This window comes from Schistocerca piceifrons, chromosome 6 (assembly GCF_021461385.2).
Source record: "Schistocerca piceifrons isolate TAMUIC-IGC-003096 chromosome 6, iqSchPice1.1, whole genome shotgun sequence".
Taxonomy (NCBI): domain Eukaryota; kingdom Metazoa; phylum Arthropoda; class Insecta; order Orthoptera; family Acrididae; genus Schistocerca; species Schistocerca piceifrons.
This window is the reverse complement of record NC_060143.1, coordinates 130,181,298-130,197,919: the sequence shown is the minus strand read 5'-3', so window position 1 is coordinate 130,197,919 and position 16,622 is coordinate 130,181,298. Positions and strand designations below refer to the sequence as shown.

General features: G+C 39.3%; 1 protein-coding gene across 3 annotated transcripts in view; it reads left to right on the top strand.

Annotated features, from left to right (window-relative positions):
• Positions 1 to 8,523: 8,523 nt before the first annotated feature.
• LOC124802717 (serine/threonine-protein phosphatase 2A regulatory subunit B'' subunit gamma-like) overlaps positions 8,524 to 16,622 on the top strand; it is a 60,363-nt gene continuing 52,264 nt past the window's right edge. For 2 of the 3 annotated variants that reach the window (XM_047263685.1, XM_047263683.1), the window contains exons 1-5: positions 8,524 to 8,665; positions 8,759 to 8,883; positions 9,039 to 9,143; positions 9,231 to 9,343; positions 15,200 to 15,368. In XM_047263685.1, the coding sequence (XP_047119641.1) occupies positions 8,602 to 8,665; positions 8,759 to 8,883; positions 9,039 to 9,143; positions 9,231 to 9,343; positions 15,200 to 15,368 (576 nt within the window). In that variant the 5' untranslated portion in view covers positions 8,524 to 8,601. Of the gene's footprint in view, positions 8,666 to 8,753; positions 8,884 to 9,038; positions 9,144 to 9,230; positions 9,344 to 15,199; positions 15,369 to 16,622 lie in introns of all 3 variants that reach the window. The other variant, XM_047263684.1, reaches the window with a different exon arrangement.

The window sequence follows — 16,622 nt, the reverse complement described above, 5'->3', positions numbered from 1 at the left end:
TAATATATGGAGTTCTATCTGTAGAAGGACCTAGTTCGAAACATCGAGGCTGAATTTAGAAATAATAGTCATGTTACCTTCCTATTTTTGCTTTGAATATTCCGCTGAATCCGCTATGCACGAAACAGGGATTGTGTATGGCACTGTAGGTAACTGGTTCTCAAAAATGTTCAGATGTGTGTGAAATCTTATGGGACTTAACTGCTATGGTCATCAGTCCCTAAGCTTATACACTACTTAACCTAAATTATCCTAAGGACAAACACACACACTCATGCCCAATGGAGGACTCGAATCTCCACCAGGACCAGCTGCCCAGTCCGTGACTGCAGCACCTTAGACCGCTCGGCTAATCCTGCGTGGCAGCTGGTTCTGATTCTATAGGGTGGATCGAAATCGTATCAAAAAAGTGTTAATATCTTTAATTGAAGAATATGTCGATGAAGGTTCAGTAGTAATGTCAGATGGGCTTGCTTGATACAAGAGTTGGGTCACATGGGTCATCGTAGTTTGGTTGTAAATCATGACATTCAGTGTAAAGATTATGAGATGGGGTCATGTACAAATGCAATTGAGAGGCGTTGGGGGGGGGGGGCTGTAACATCTGTTGCAGAACGGAGAAGGAGATGGATTTCAGTGTTGCAAGGCCATTTGGTTGAATAGTGTTGGAGGAAGAGTATTTCTTAAGGTTATTGTGTATTTTTAGCATTTATGAGCGTAATCAGCAAACTGTACAAGCTTTGTTTTGTTAATTAGGTGTCAGTGGATTTTTCTTGTTTTCTGTTGCTTTTCTTTCCGTTACTATGATCTGTGGATTTGTGGCATTTTTTGGTTTCTCTGTGGTGGGACGTTTTTCTGTTGTTTTAATATTTTTTGAGTACAATGATAGGGCAAGAGGTTAGTTGTATGTGTAGGTTTCTGTCTCTGATTTGTGATATTCTTTGTGTTTTCCATTTTAAAATTTTGTAGCCAGGTGGGGGAGGATGGTGGGGAAGAACTAATTTGAGTGGCACCTCCTTTGTGCCTGGCATTTAGCGTTTCTTATTAATTTTTAAGTAATTATTTTGGCTTTTGCATATTTTGTTGTAGTTTGACCTCATACCATTCTTATTCCTTGTAATGTTCTATTTTGCTCTCCTTGTCAGCTTCAATGTTCAGCTCCTCTGGGAGTTCATAAGTGGTAAGCTTCTTCATATGTAGCCATTTTCTTTTTTCCATTTCAATGTTTCTGCTATACTTCTGTCAGTTTCACTTTCGTTCCTGAGGTACACATGCTATGGTTTTCATTTTCGAGCCATTGTAGCTGGTGTGAGTTATGTGTAGCCTAGGTACAGATTCCAAGGTTTGTCATTTTTGTGATTTTGTATTTCAGGTGTGCAGTGATGTTTTTTATAGATTTTCATTTTTTGAAATGTTTTCTTTACTACTTAACAATAATGTCTTTTGAGTTGTATTAGTAGCTTTGTCCTGCACAGGTGAATTCTTTCGTTGATTCCAAGATATGCAAATTCTGCATTTTTATAATGTGTGTTCACAGTGGTTTGTTTTAATATTTCCATTGATTAATTTCTTCTGTGAAAAAGTTGCTAATATTGGAATTGGTAACTATAACTGATTTCCTATATAGGCATATAGATAAAAATGGGACGACCCAAGTAGTATTGTTGGAATGGGTCAGACCTGCACATATATTACCGACTGAAGAGGACATACGTGGCAACACAAAGTGTCATCTTCTGCACTACTGGACATGGACAACACCACCTCGGTACCACAAGATGAGGTGGTACCGTCACTACCAATAACAGAGGCTGAAGAAATTCAAGCAACACCTTTACTACCTACGAGAGCTGGGCACCAGGTGATATAAATGCCGGATGTCTGCTCTTCACGCAGTGGTTAGCACACTGGACTCGCATTCGGAAGGACAATGGTTCAATCCCACATCTGGCCATCCTGATTCAGGTTTTCCGTGATTTCCCTAAATCGCTTCAGGCAAATGCCGGGATGGTTCCTTAGAAAGGGCACAGCCGATTTCCTTCCCCATCCTTCCCTAATCCGAGCTTGTGTTCCGCCTCTAATGACTTCGTTGTCGACGGGACGTTAAACAGTAATCTCCTCCTCCTCCTCTGCTCTTCAGTGCGAGGGGTGGGGTGGGGGGCGTTTCTGAGAGTCGCCAGAAGAACATCTGCGAATGCACAGTGAAGCATAGCATTATTCTGTGGCGACGAGGGCACGGACAATCTTCTTCACTCTTTGATTTTTATTACTAATCTTCATATTGACTCAGATTTTCGAGTTCATGGTGTTTGAGCTTGAAAATAAAAAGTTATTGCCTAACGACTTCGTTGAATCTCTTCAGTGAACAGAGATAAGCTGTAGCTGACTGAAATGTAAATACTTAAGCCCATTTTACACAGGATGTGCCACATGAACAACAAAATCGCCATCTGCTGCAGTGCTCCACCCGACAGACGGTTCAGCAACAAAATAGCGTTTACACAATACATGCCTGTCTAGTCGTCTGCTCTACGGGTCTACTGTTTTTGTTATCAACTCCCAGCAAGTGAACCAACGGCTTAAATTTACTCTTCGCGACTATAAAGTATTCTATGTCCTTTTGTAATGATTACTATATTTAACTGTATTTCAGACAGACACTGTGACGCTGTATTTAGTTGTTTTCGTGCAGTTTATGTGAAAGTAAGTCACTTACAAGTGTAAACGACCTCACTATAAAAGCTAGAAATCATGGACAAACCAACAGAAATGTTGCTTTTCTGTTGCCAGTATTAATTTACTAGATTAACTCACGTTTTTCCTTTGATGAGAGGGAACTTTATGGCTCTTATGCGAGTGAACAAGAACATTTTTCTTAAGAGCAGTTCCAGATAGATCCAGACCACTGGTTTACATTCAATTACTAATACAAGCGTGTTATCGGTTAAAATCCAGTGAACGCTTATAGCAGATGTTCCACCCTTAACTATTTTTAAGATGAACGAACTACAACGTTTCGTTGAGCAGGAGACACAATTCACAAAGAACTTCGCGCTGTTCGTCAGTTGCGCTCTCCACTTGGAGGTCTACACATCTGCGAAGCACCTACATATGCATGAGAATAGGATCCATGCTATTCCGCCTTCTAGCGATCGTACGCCTGAATCTCGTGCAGGTGGGTCCGTCTACACGTTAGATGCTGGCGGAAATGGTGCGTCATGGGTAATCTTGCAAGCTCATATGTCTCGTGTGGAAAGGGCTTTAAAGATCGATTCTGGAAATCCGCTTCTGGTTGTCGAATTTTCAATTCCGCATCCTATTGTCGTTCCCATGAAAACGCAACCGGTTTTGAAACGTTCTTACGCTGTCAGGTATCGTATTCTTTTTAAAAATTTTCGGCTAATATGGGCGGAGTGGCTTTTTGTGCAGTGAAGGATGAGTAGAAGTATTAGACTGAAGCTGTTTACACCTAGACTGATTGAAGAGAAATAGTGATTGTACTGATTAAATCATAAACTGCGTCACTTGTTTCCCAGGCGCCATATTTAACTGGGGTAGAAAACCCGGTTCAGACCTTAACATGTAAACACGATAGCCAAAAACGGTTCCCGACATTTGGTTTTCGTATTTCGGAAGATGTGTCGCACGTAAACGTAGTGAGTGTGAGTACACCTTGACGTGGAGGTCAGTTTGTGACCTGGCCTTTAAGATTTTCCTTTTTGTCGATAGCTTCGTAGATGTAAACTTTGAAATTTAGGTATGTTTTTGGATAGGGTGCGCCTTTAGCGAAACGCAATTTTGTGTTTTAACCCAAACATGTTTCACTGCAGTTCCAACATCTTCAGTGGGGTTTTATTTTCCATCTGTTAAAGTCAAAGGGTCTTCCTTGCTGTTTGTAAACATGTAGCTATTACTTTTTAAATCGTAATTACAAATATTTGAAAAAAACACATAAATTATTAATTCATACCTTTTTATCACATGGTGTGGTTTTTCTGATGTGTTGTGTTTCTACAGTGACCATTTTGTTCCACAGTTTGTCAACTGAAACCACTTATACCTCAAAGTAGATAAATTGTTTAAGCCAAAATTACGATTTGAAAACTTGTTATTTCTATGCCTGAAATTATTTAATTCTATGTGTATGTGTGTGTGTGTGTGTGTGTGTGTGTGTGTGTGTGTGTGTGTGTGTGTGTCTATTTACATAATGTTTCACTTACATTTTCCTTTTAATCATCTTCATCACTTTCAAACACTATATATTGAGATGCCACTGTCACTCTCACTGTAACTGTTTCACTGCTTTATCAGATGTAAAAACAAACATGGCGGGCAGTGGAAGAATTGAAGGTGTAAAAACAAGATGGCTGACAGTGGAACAGTTGAAGGTGTTCCTGGCGGTTGTTCTGAATCTTTCAGAGGTGTCTGTGATTTTTTTCTTTTTGCTTTTGAGTGTGTGTGTGTGTGTGTGTGTGTGTGTGCTTGTGTGTGTGTGTGTGTGTGTGTGTGTGTGTGTGTGTGTGTGTGTGTGAAAAGGGAGAGGGAGAGGGAGAGGGAGAGAGAGAGAGAGAGAGAGAGAGAGAGAGAGAGAGAGAGAGAGAGAGTATGGCAGTAGATTTAGGGATTTCTTTCTTTTTTTATTTTTATTTTTTTATTATTTTTGTGTGTGGGGGGCTGGGATGGTTTGGGGGGGGGGGGAGGTGAGAGCTCTATAGGTTGGTTATCACTTGTTTGCCTTCCACTATGGCTTTTTGTATCCGATAATTTTCTTCAATTATTAGTTTTTGTGGGGGGGGGGGGGGCTGTTGCTGCATTGGAGAATTTTCAAATCCATATTGATGTCTGTTGGGTTATGTTTCTTGTCCATGAGATGTTCAGCAAATGTGAAATGACAGCTGTTACTTTTTAATGTGTTCTGTGTATCTAGTATTAAAAAGGAACACCTACAACTGTTCCACTATCAGCCATCTTGTTTTTACACTTTCAATTGTTCCACTGCCCACCATGTTTGTTTTTATAGCTAGTAAAGCAGTGAAACAGTTACAGTGAGAGTGACACTGGCAACTCAATATATAGATTAGATTAGTACTTGTTCCATAGATCATGAATACGACACTTCGTATTGATGTGGAACATGTCAGGTTAATAAAAGGTGTCTATACAAGATATTACATGACACTTAATACACTACTGACCATTAAAATTGGTACACCAAGAAGAAATGTAGATGATAAACAGGTACTCATTGGACAAATATATTATACTAGACCTGACATGTGATTACATTTTCACGCAATTTGGATGCATAGATCCTGAGAAATCAGTACCCAGAACAACCACCTCTGGCCGTAATAACAGCCTTGATGCGCCTGGACGTTGAGTCAAACAGAGCTTGGATGGCGTGTACAGGTACATCTGCCCATGCAACTTCAGCACGATACCACAGTTCATCAAGAATAGTAACTGGCATATTGTGATGAGCCAGTTGTTCAGCCACCATTGACCAGACGTTTTCAATTGGTGAGAGATCTGGAGAATGTGCTGGCCAGGGCAGCAGTCGAACATTTTCTGTATCCAGAAAGGCCTGTAAAGGGCCTGCAACATGCGGTCGTGCATTATCCTGCTGAAATGTAGGGATTTGCGGGGATCGAATGAAGGGTAGAGCCACGGGTAGTAACACATCTGAAATTTAACGTCCACTGTTCAAAGCGCCATCAATGCGAACAAGAGGTGACCGAGACATGAAACCAATGGCACCCCATACCATCACGCCAGGTGATACACCAGTATGGTGATAACGAATATACGCTTCCAATGTGCATTCACCGCAATGTTGCCAAACACGGATGCGACCATCATGCTGCTGTAAACAGAAACTGGATTGATCCGAAAAAATGACATTTTGCCATTCGTGCACCCAGGTTCATCGTTGAGTACACCATCGCAGGCACTCCTGTCTGTGATGCAGCATCAAGGGTAACCGCAGCCATAGTCTCCGAGCTGATAGTCCATGCTGCCGCAAACGTCATCGAACTGTTTGTGTAGATGGTTGTTGTCTTGCAAACGTCCCCATCTGTTGACTCAGAGATCGAGACATGGCTGCACGATCCATTACAGCCATGAGGATAAGATGGCTGTCATCTCGACTGCTAGTGATACGAGGCCATTGGGATCCAGCACGGTGTTCCATAGTACCCTCCTGAACCCACTGATTCCATATCCTGCTAACAGTCATTGGATCTCGACCAACGCGAGCAGCAATGTCGCGATACGATAAACCGCAGTCGCGATAGGCTACAATCCGACCTTTATCAAAGTGATGGTATGCATTTCTCCTGTTTACACGAGGCATCACAGCAATGTTTCACCAGGCAACGCCAGTCAACTGCTGTTTGTGTTTGGGAAATCGGTTGGAAACTTTCCTCATGTCAGCACGTTGTAGGTGTCGCCACTGGCGCCAACCTTGTGTGAATGTTCTGGAAAGCTAATCATTTGCATATCATAGCATCTTCTTCCTGTCAGTTAAATTTCGCATCTGTAGCACGTCTTCTTTGTGGTGTAGCAATTTTAATGGCCAGTAGTGTATTTTTAATTTCTTTGTTGGGGGTGGGGAAATTACCCGCTTACTATATCCAAAAATTCATCTAATGATTAGAAGGATTTGCCATTCAGAAATTCTTTTAATTTCCTTTTAAATGCTATATGGCTATCTGCCACACTTTTGATGCTATTAGGTAAGCGACCAAAGACTTTTGTGGCAGCATAATTTACCCCCGTCTGAGCCAAAGTTAGATTTAACTTTGAGTGGTGAAGATTATCCTTTCTCCTAGTGTTGTAGCCATGTACACTGCTATTATTTTTGAATTCGTTTGGATTGTTAATAACAAATTTCATAAGTGAATATATATATATATATATATATATATATATATATATATATATATATATATATTGTGAGGCTACAGTGAAGATTTCTAGCTCTTTAAATAGGTGTCTGCAGGATGTACTTGGATGAGCTCCAGCAATTATTCTGATTACACGCTTTTGTGCAATGAACACTCATTTACTCAATGATGAGTTACCCCAGAATATGATGCCATACGAAAGCAGAGAATGAAAATAGGTGTGGTAAGCTAATTTACTGAGATGTATATCGCCAAAATTTGCACTGACACTAATTGCATAAGTAGCTGAACTCAAACGTTTCAGCAGATTTTCAGTGTGTTTTTTCCAGTTCAACCCCGCATCAATGCATACGCCTAGAAATTCTGAACATTCTACCTTAGCTACCGATTTCTGATCGAAGTCTATATTTATTAATGGTGTCATTCCATTTACTGTGTGGAACTGTATATACTGTGTTTTGTCAAAGTTTAATGAGACCCCATTTTCAGAGAACCACTTAATCATTTTCTGAAAAACATCGTTTACAATTTCAGCAGTTAATTCTTGTCTGTTGGGTGTGATAGCTATACTTGTATCATCAGCAAAAAGTTCCAGTTTTGCATCTTCGTCAAGATAGAATGGCAAGTCATTAATATATACTAAGAACAGCAGAGGACCCAAGACCGAACCTTGTGGCACTGCATTCCTGTTTGTTTCCCAGTTTGAGAAATCACCAGTTTTTTGCATATTATGTGAACTGCTTATTTCAACTTTCTGCACTCTTCCAGTTAGGTATGATTTAAACTATTTGAGTGCTGTCCCATTCATACCATAGTACTTGAGTTTATCTAGAAGTATTTCATGATTTACGCAATCAAAAGCCTTTGAGAGATAACAAAAAAAACGCCAACAGGTGACCTCTGGTTACTCAGAGCATTTAATATTTCATTAGTGAAAGTATATACAGCATTTTCCGTTGAAAAACCTTTCTGGAAACCAAACTGACATTTTGTTAAAACTTTATTTTTACAAAGGTGTGAAGCTACTATACAATACATTACTTTTTCAAGAATTTTGGAATGTCAGTGTTTGACAGTGATGAAGATGATTAAAAGGAAAATGTAAGTGAAACATTATGTAAATACACACACACACACAGACAGAATTAAATAATTTCAGGCATAGAAATAACAAGTTTTCAAATTGTAATTTTGGCTTAAATAATTTACCTACTTTAAGGTATAAGTGGTTGCAGATGACAAACTGTGGAACAAAACGGACACTGCAGAAACACAACACATCAGGAAAACCACACCATGTGGTAAAAATTTATGAATTCGTAATTTATGTGTTTTCTCAAATATTTGTAATCACGATTTAAAAACTGATAGCTACATGTATACAAAAAGCAAAGAACACTTTATCTTTAACAGATGGAAAATGAAAGCCCACTGAAGATGCTGCAACTCCAGTAAAACATTTTGGGTTAGAAAACAAAACTGTGTTTTGCTAAAGGCGGACCCTACCCAAAAAGATACGTATTGTTAAAGCAAACACGGAACGAAAGAGCTTCAACCCCAAGATGATTATTTTGACGTTTAGCCACAGTCTAGTTAGTAGTTTAGCTCTCTGGTCGTAACTATTAAGTATATCTTTGGCATAATTCCGCATCATTTGAAATGTACCTTTTGTTGACGTTTATGTTTAGCTGAAATAATGGATGATAATCCACTGAGTTCTTTAAAGGAAGCTTTACAAGCATGCGTATCCAGTGGCAATAGTAAGTAACTCATAGAACGAAAGTACGTCTGTAAATCCTGACTTATATTTGATACACCAAATACCTTACTTTACGATGTAACTTGTTGTTCAGAGAAATCACCAGAGAAATTGAAGGAATTGGAACAGCAGCTGTATAGAAAGTATCTGACTGAATGGCGCTCTGAACCGAAAGAAAACCATTCGTCCTACGACGTAATACCGAAGTTCTATCGCAAGGTTTGTCAGTGTTCCATTCACGACTTTTTTTTCACTTTTCTCCTAAACGTGCAGTCTTACGTTCTCACCACTTCATGAGCATGGTAATTACTGTTTTATACCTTAATTTCGTTAAAAGTATATGTGGTGATTTAATAATTGCCCAAAATTTGCAGCTACCAAAGCAAGATGATGTTCTTGCGCAAAAATTGAGAGAAGAAGCCAGAGCTGTGTTTCTACAACGAAGAGGCCGTCAGTTGTTGAACAGCAATGAACTGAAGGTATGTAACATTTGTTGGTTCTTCGAACTGTTGCTGGTTTTATCTGATGTGATTGCCTGCAATCTGTTAATTTTTAAAATGTCGTAGGCTCTGTGGGTCCTGCTCGAGAATCATCATAGCCCACCCTTATCAGATGATGAACAGTTAATTAACTATGAAGACTTTCTGAAAGTGGCAGAGAAGGGAGGACCAAAGTGCAAGTAAACATCGTTCTTGTTTATTAGGGTACAATCTTGCTTTAGAGATGGATTGTTTATTTGTATTAATGATCTCCATGATTGACTGCATGATTTTAAGTGTGTTAGCGCAAAGTTTCTTCACACTGTGTGTAAAAATGAGCCTCATAGCTTTAAAGTACTGTTGAACAATAAATCTTTTTTTGTGTGCTGTTTATTGTAGAGGCAACTGAGAACATGGCATCAGTATTTTGCTCTGAGGTAGTGCCTCTGTGCTATAATCAGTTTTTCACCACAAACAGGCTTTTTTAGTTTCATATTCATTAGTTATCTATATAAAGGGACTGAGACTTGATTACAGATGTTGTTTTAGTATTTTTCTCTTTCTTCCTTGCCATAAGAGGTACATACTACAGGGAGAAGTTCCCTGTATTCTAATAATGTATGGATAAATTTCCAATGTAGATGTAACAGTTCTCTGTATGTAAATCAGTGGGAATCATTTGTGAAATCAAGTATGCAGCAACATTCGCTTTTAACCCACCCATATGGGGAGACTCTGGCTTGTAAAAGAATTGCCAATAAATTAATTTCATCAGCAGAAGAGTCAAGATTAGCCCATTCAGACTACTCAAGAGCAGCAGCATGAACACTGAGGTTCTCTTGTGATTTTACTACTGAATGCTGGCGAGGGGACGTTGCATCCGATGCTTCACAGTATTCAGTAAGCTTTTACCTACCAATCTGGGACCACTCAAAAGTAACTCTTGTAAAACAGTTTAGGGCATTTGGCCTTAGTTAAAAAATTGTTGTGATTTACATTGTTTCTTATTTAACATTCAGGCAGTCTCTTCCATTCATCTTGACAAAACATCAGGTGATAATGATATAAAAATCCTTCAAAACAAAAGTCTTATGAATAATTCATACTGAATAAAAGCCACTTTGATGCACTCATACTTCTTTCACAGAGTAGGTGCCAGGAAAGAAATAGAATTATATTCATGAGGCTGCGTCTGATGCAACCTTGTAACCCTTAAGGGGGCGCACCTGTGTATGAACTGCGCCAACCACAAATAACATTGTCTTGTACTGTTCCATTGTTGTTTTACATGAACCCATACCTATTCCCCCCATTACTGCTTCAGCTAACACAGTAATTAGCTGTGTCATACGTCCAAGTGATCAAATGCAAAATAAAAATGAACTGTGAGCTATGCAAGAAAAAACAATTTGTGCAAGAAATTGACCCAGGTTATGAACTAACAGCACATTCCCATAATGAGGCAATTGTCTGAGATAATTATTTAATGAATAAGTGGCTGGTTGGGACATGATGCAACTGCGCTGTTTACTGGTTCAAATGGGTCATTAGTATGGAGTAGCAATTGTACGTGGCAACAGAGTGATGTAATGAAAGTTGATTTTATTATTGTTTAACAAAACAGTAGTTTAGCTTATGTGATGTAAGTTTATTATATCACTGTTGAATCAAACTAAGATAAAATTGTGATGTTGCTCATACATGTTTACCTTGGTAACATAAAGAAAGCTATTCTTTACATGTGTACAAAGTACACAGTGCACCTGCTTGACATTTAAATATAAAACAAGTGTTAGATTGGCAGTGTCCTCAAAACATCTAGAAAGCTATCCTTTAATTCTTTCAAAGTCACAATCAGTTCTTCAAAACTCATGTTTCCTTTAACACGAGTAAGTTTAGGGAAATACACGGTGATTTTTGTCAGAACTCCTCTCTTCCACAATGGATTTTCCTTTTAAATTAGAAATAAGTTGTTTCTCACCTTGCAATTTCTTATTGTGGACAGTCGGCAGTCAGGTCTGCTTAAAATGCAAGGTCTGTTATCCATCCCAGATATTCTAATTTTCATTCCTGCTTTCCTTCTTCATTCATATAAATTCAGCAATAGCCTGTTTTAAATTGAAAAATTATTCTGTTTATACCCCTTTACTTAAACAACATACTTTGCAGTAATATATAAAGTCTTCATCCTATTTGTTCAATTCTCTCAAAAAATGCTGCATCTGACAGTGTAATAATGCATGCAATTTCAGAAAATGGACTGTCCGTACCTTCAGTTTTATCACATGCTCCACGCACGAAAGAACAGAGCAGTGAATCCCATCTGTTGATCATTGCAAGTTTTTGCGCTTTCACCATCAACTAAATCAAATTCTTTCTGCGTGGTGTTGTAATATCTGACTTGCCAGCGGACCTGCCATCTCTTTTAGGCAACACTCGGACGAATGTGGTTAAAGTTTTAAAGTGCTGTGGCCTGTCAAATGTTTTTACAAAGATTTTAGGGAGAGGATTTTAATTTGCTCACTGTGTGACAAGCTCTCCCATATTTTATGTAAGTGGCCAGCCAATAAAAATTTGCTGTGACATTCTTGTTGCTATGTTTCCCCTTTCCTTAGGTTTTACTTTCGTATGTAGCATTTTCCTTCTTTTCTTGCTTTCTTTGAGTGTGTGCTTTAGTTTTCTTAGGTCTGTCCACATTCGTTCCTTTTAATGTGTGTCAGGGCACTGATGACCTCGATGTTGAGCGCCCATAAGCCCCAACACACCTGTAATATCGTTCTATAGCAAATTTGCAACACCCATTGATTAAGTAGCTGCGTAATAGATACTGAGAATTCTCATCCTTTTCTTCTGTCATTCCCATTCATTTTTAATGGCTGGTGACAATAGATCACTAGCCTGTCACTTTTTGTGTATATAGCCACCAGACCTGTCGACTTCCTTCATACCACAAACAAATAGCAAATGGTAAAACAGCAATGGGACCAAAATACTGCCAAACTGAAGAATGTTGTGCCGGCCAAAAAATCCTGAACTGCACTGCTGAATGAAATGTCGCACAGTACCAAATATTTCTGAAAAGGACCAAGAAAGTCCATGACAGACCCAAGCCTCAACTCACACACGTGCAGCACATTGTACTAGCATGCAGTTTTACACGCCATGGCCGACACTGCTCTGTAGCCTATAGTAAGCAACATAGGCACACTTATATAGCAGGAGCCAAACTTCTAATGGCAGTATTAAGGCCCAAGGTCAGTAAATGTAAGTACACATCAGAAACTCAGTCCATGTCGGTCACCACCTGCAAGAACTACCCCTTCGTAACCAGGACGTTCTGATCAGTTTTCATATGCCTCCCTTTTCAACAGGGTGCTGCTATCTGACTCTCTCCAATTGATCGGGGAGAAGCTCAATCCCATAATGACTAACCTCTTCCAGTTTGTTCTCACATCTAAATTCCTTCTCTTCAATAGTGATTGTGAACAAACAGATGGTGTCACCAAGGGTTGCCCTCTGTTAACAGTAGAGCTTGAACATATGCATGGAGGATTTTGAAGAGAAAGATCTCAAAAATGGTGCACTGAAATTCATGTGTGTCCGTAGCTATTGTGATGACACATTTGGCATGAGGCTACATGGTTGTGAAGGCTTCAGTATTTCCTCCAATGTTTGAACACTGCAACTCAGCATCAGTTCATCATTGAAGTGGAAGATAATGTTGAACTACCTTTTTCAGTTGTCCTGGTCAAGCTCAAAGTAGATGGTACTATGGAGCACAGTGTGTACAGTAAATCCATCCATGCTTCTTTGTACCTGCACACTTTCAGCTACCATTATTGCCAACAACTTGAGGATGTGCAACGTGCACTGATCCATGGGGTGTATGCAATATCTGACAAAGAAAGCGTACCAATGGAGCTCACCTGTCATGAAGATGTAGTCTAAGAGAACAGATAAAATGAGTGACAAATCCGACTTGCTTTTGAGCAGAAGGTAGATGTCCAACAAATGGAACACTATGAGGAGAATAAGACAGTGGCATACCTGCTGCGTGCCAACAAAGTTTCAGAACAACTAGCAGAATCGTGGCTTGGTGTAAATGTGTTTTTTGTCTTCCTCCAAAAACATGAGCACCGTTAGGTACTCTGAAAGGTGAGGTGGGACTTTGTCAGCTGGGTGCCTATCATAATCTGTGTAATACAGTTAGCCATACATCAACCGGAATGTGCAGACAGTCAAAGAAGGATGCCTGTAGCACGGGAGACTTGCCGAACTCAACTAAATTGCATTTGTGTAACACTACATAGCTATGGTGCGCTTCATGAAATGTGAACAAATGCAAGTGTTAAGACAAACATCACCATTTTGGGATTGTCTCTTAAAGGAAGCTGTTGAGTGAGCAGCAGCTTGATCAATATGGACAGTGGCTTCACTCTTAGTAAAGCGTGAGACACAACCGTCAGTCACCGAAGTCACAGCGTTGACAAAGAGCGGCTTCCACATCCAATGGGAGAAGCAGAAATACTGATAGGTCAGAGTTTGTGTGCACCATGCAGAAAAATATGGTGTATCAGAAACATAAATAGTTGTACCTCCAATATATTGTCATCATTGGTTTCAAAAAGTCATTGTATTGCTACTTTAGGAAACATTCCATCTCTATTTTTAGTTATGATAATTCTATAAAATCACAAGGGTTAATCAAATATAAACCGGAATTTCTTTTTATAAGTGTGTTTAAGCTTCAGAAAAATTCATACACACAAATTTGTCTTTTTATGTAGTATCCTGTATGGGAAATACATTTTTCCCATTGGATAGGCAGTTTCTTGGTTCTATTTTTGTAAAATGAATGTGGCTGTGACAACAGCTAGTTGCACATGAACACTTCATCAAATCTGTGTCCTCAGGTTGCTTCCTTTAGTGGTCCAAACAAATTAAAATTGCAGTGGGATAAGTCTGGACTGTAGGAAGGATGTTGTAGCATGGTCCAGAACAATTCTGGACATTTTGTTGAGTTTGGATAGCAGTGTCGTATCGAGCATTATCCTGAAGCCTGGTTGCATCCTGGATTGGAAATGTGTGCGTTTTCTGGTGATATGCACATTTTTTGTTTAGTCCAAAAGTTGGCAATAATATGCAGTGTTCACAGTACAACATTAGTGGAGAAAATTTATGTGAAGAACACCTTTAAAATCAAAATAGACTGTTGCAAGAATCTTCCCCACACAGAAACTGTTTTTGGCTTTGAGAGGTGCAGATTTGTCAGTTTTGCACTGTTCCAAGGTGCTTTCTTTTTGGTTCGGGGGTGTAATATGCACCCACATTTCATCATAGGACACAGTCTGTTACAAAAAATATTTCCTTTCAGTTTCGCAGCATGACAGTACCCATTTACAAACCTTGAAACAATGAAATTGGTGTTCTGCAGTGAGATGGTGAAGCACCCACCTTTGGATGCTTTTCCAAACCTAACGTTGTTAGTAATGATTGCCTGAGCACTACCGTAGCTTATGCCATCCTCAACAGCAACTTCAGCAACTGGTATTCAACAACTGTCTTTAGTGAGCTGGCTAAAAATGCACATATTCTCCTCAGTCATCCTGCTCCGGCGACATTAGTGGGCTGCATTCTCAATTGTTTCTCATCCTGTTAAAAACTGTTTGTGTCTTCCGAACATTTGAGGCTTTCTCAGGTTGTTGTCCTCAAACTGTGTTGCCAGTCTTTTCAAAATTTCAGATGGTTTTATGCCCTCTGTGTGAGAAACTTGACTATAATGCATTGCACAACATATGACAGTACTCTTGCTCTGATATTGCAATTCAAACTAAAGAAACAGTCCAACATTGTTCTAGCTGTTGAGAATAGTCACTAGAAATGAAACCAACAATGAGCAGTGATTGTCCCGCTCTTCATTTACCAAAAGGTGACTAAAACAAAAATGCTGGTTTATATTTCATTCACCCTTGTACTTTCATTTTTTTCCATAGCATATTGTTGTAATATGTAATAAATAATCTTTAAAAATTTCTGTTACTCTTACTTCATTGCAGGCATTATTTCACACCACGGGTATTTGCTAAATTGCAACATGGAGATCCCTATTGTAGAATCAACATAATGGTACTTTTCAACTACATTATGCGTAAAGTATGGTACCACGAGACTCGCATTGGTTTGTCTCTCTACGATTTTGTGGGTCAGGGCTATTTACGTGAGCTGGTAAGGATATACTCTTGCAAATAAATAATATAATTATGAAAAACACTGACACATTGGCTGCATACAACTTTAACATTTCTTGCTCAGACTAATCTAACAATTAATGTTCTATTTCCAAGTTCATTAGTTTCCCATTTGTTTATTTTATTAAATATGATAGCCAGATAGAAGATATATATCTGTCTAATAAACGTATGTTGCTTATTATAAGCAAGAATTAGCATCAGTCTGTAATTATCACCTGTGTAAGAGTTTTACACACACACACACACACACACACACACACACACACACACACACACACCGGAAAGTTCAAAGCTTTCAACTTAAGCTTAAAAACTAAGACAATAATTTTGTGGGTCAGAGAGAGTCCTCATTTGATTGCAGTTTTACTCCCAGGGTAGGCTATTGGTGTTAATGTGTGCTGCGTCATGTTGCACAAGCTACACTCATCTATTCAAATTAAACAGCACATGGCACTATATATTGCATGTCATTGCTCATATGCACTTGGCACACAGGGGCTGTTGGGTTCCATTGGATAGAACGTTTTGAAATAAATACCTTGTAGTGCTGTCCATGCACCAAGTTATTTCCAGTTTTGGAAGAGAAACTGTTGCAAATGTCAAGGTTGTAGGCGAGTCCAAAGAATGATGTGATGTGGCTCTCCACGCTAGTTTGGCATGTGCAGATGACTTCATTTCTGTGTGATTACCACAGCTGACATCCATTCACTCACTCACTCACTCACTCATTCGCTCTGTTCCTCATCTTCAGTGAAGTTCCTGACACTAGATTTTACAAAACTGCACAGTTCTTTTATTTAGGGCAATCCACTCCAGCTGAAGAGATTCAAGAAATGACTTACACCATTTATGAATATATCCAGTGCAGGTACCACAGAGAACTATCATGATTTCAATCAAATGTCACTAGCCCCTCACTTACCAACACATCTACATCTATACTCCGCGAGCCACCTTACGGTGTGTGGCGGAGGGTACTTATTGTACCACTATCTGATCCCCCCTTCCCTGTTCCATTCACGAATTGTGCGTGGGAAGAACGACTGCTTGTAAGTCTCCGTATTTGCTCTAATTTCTCGGATCTTTTCGTTGTGATCATTACGCGAGATATATGTGGGCGGTAGTAATATGTTGCCCATCTCTTCCCGGAATGCGCTCTCTCGTAATTTCGATAATAAACCTCTCCGTATTGCGTAACGCCTTTCTTGAAGTGTCCGCCACTGGAGCT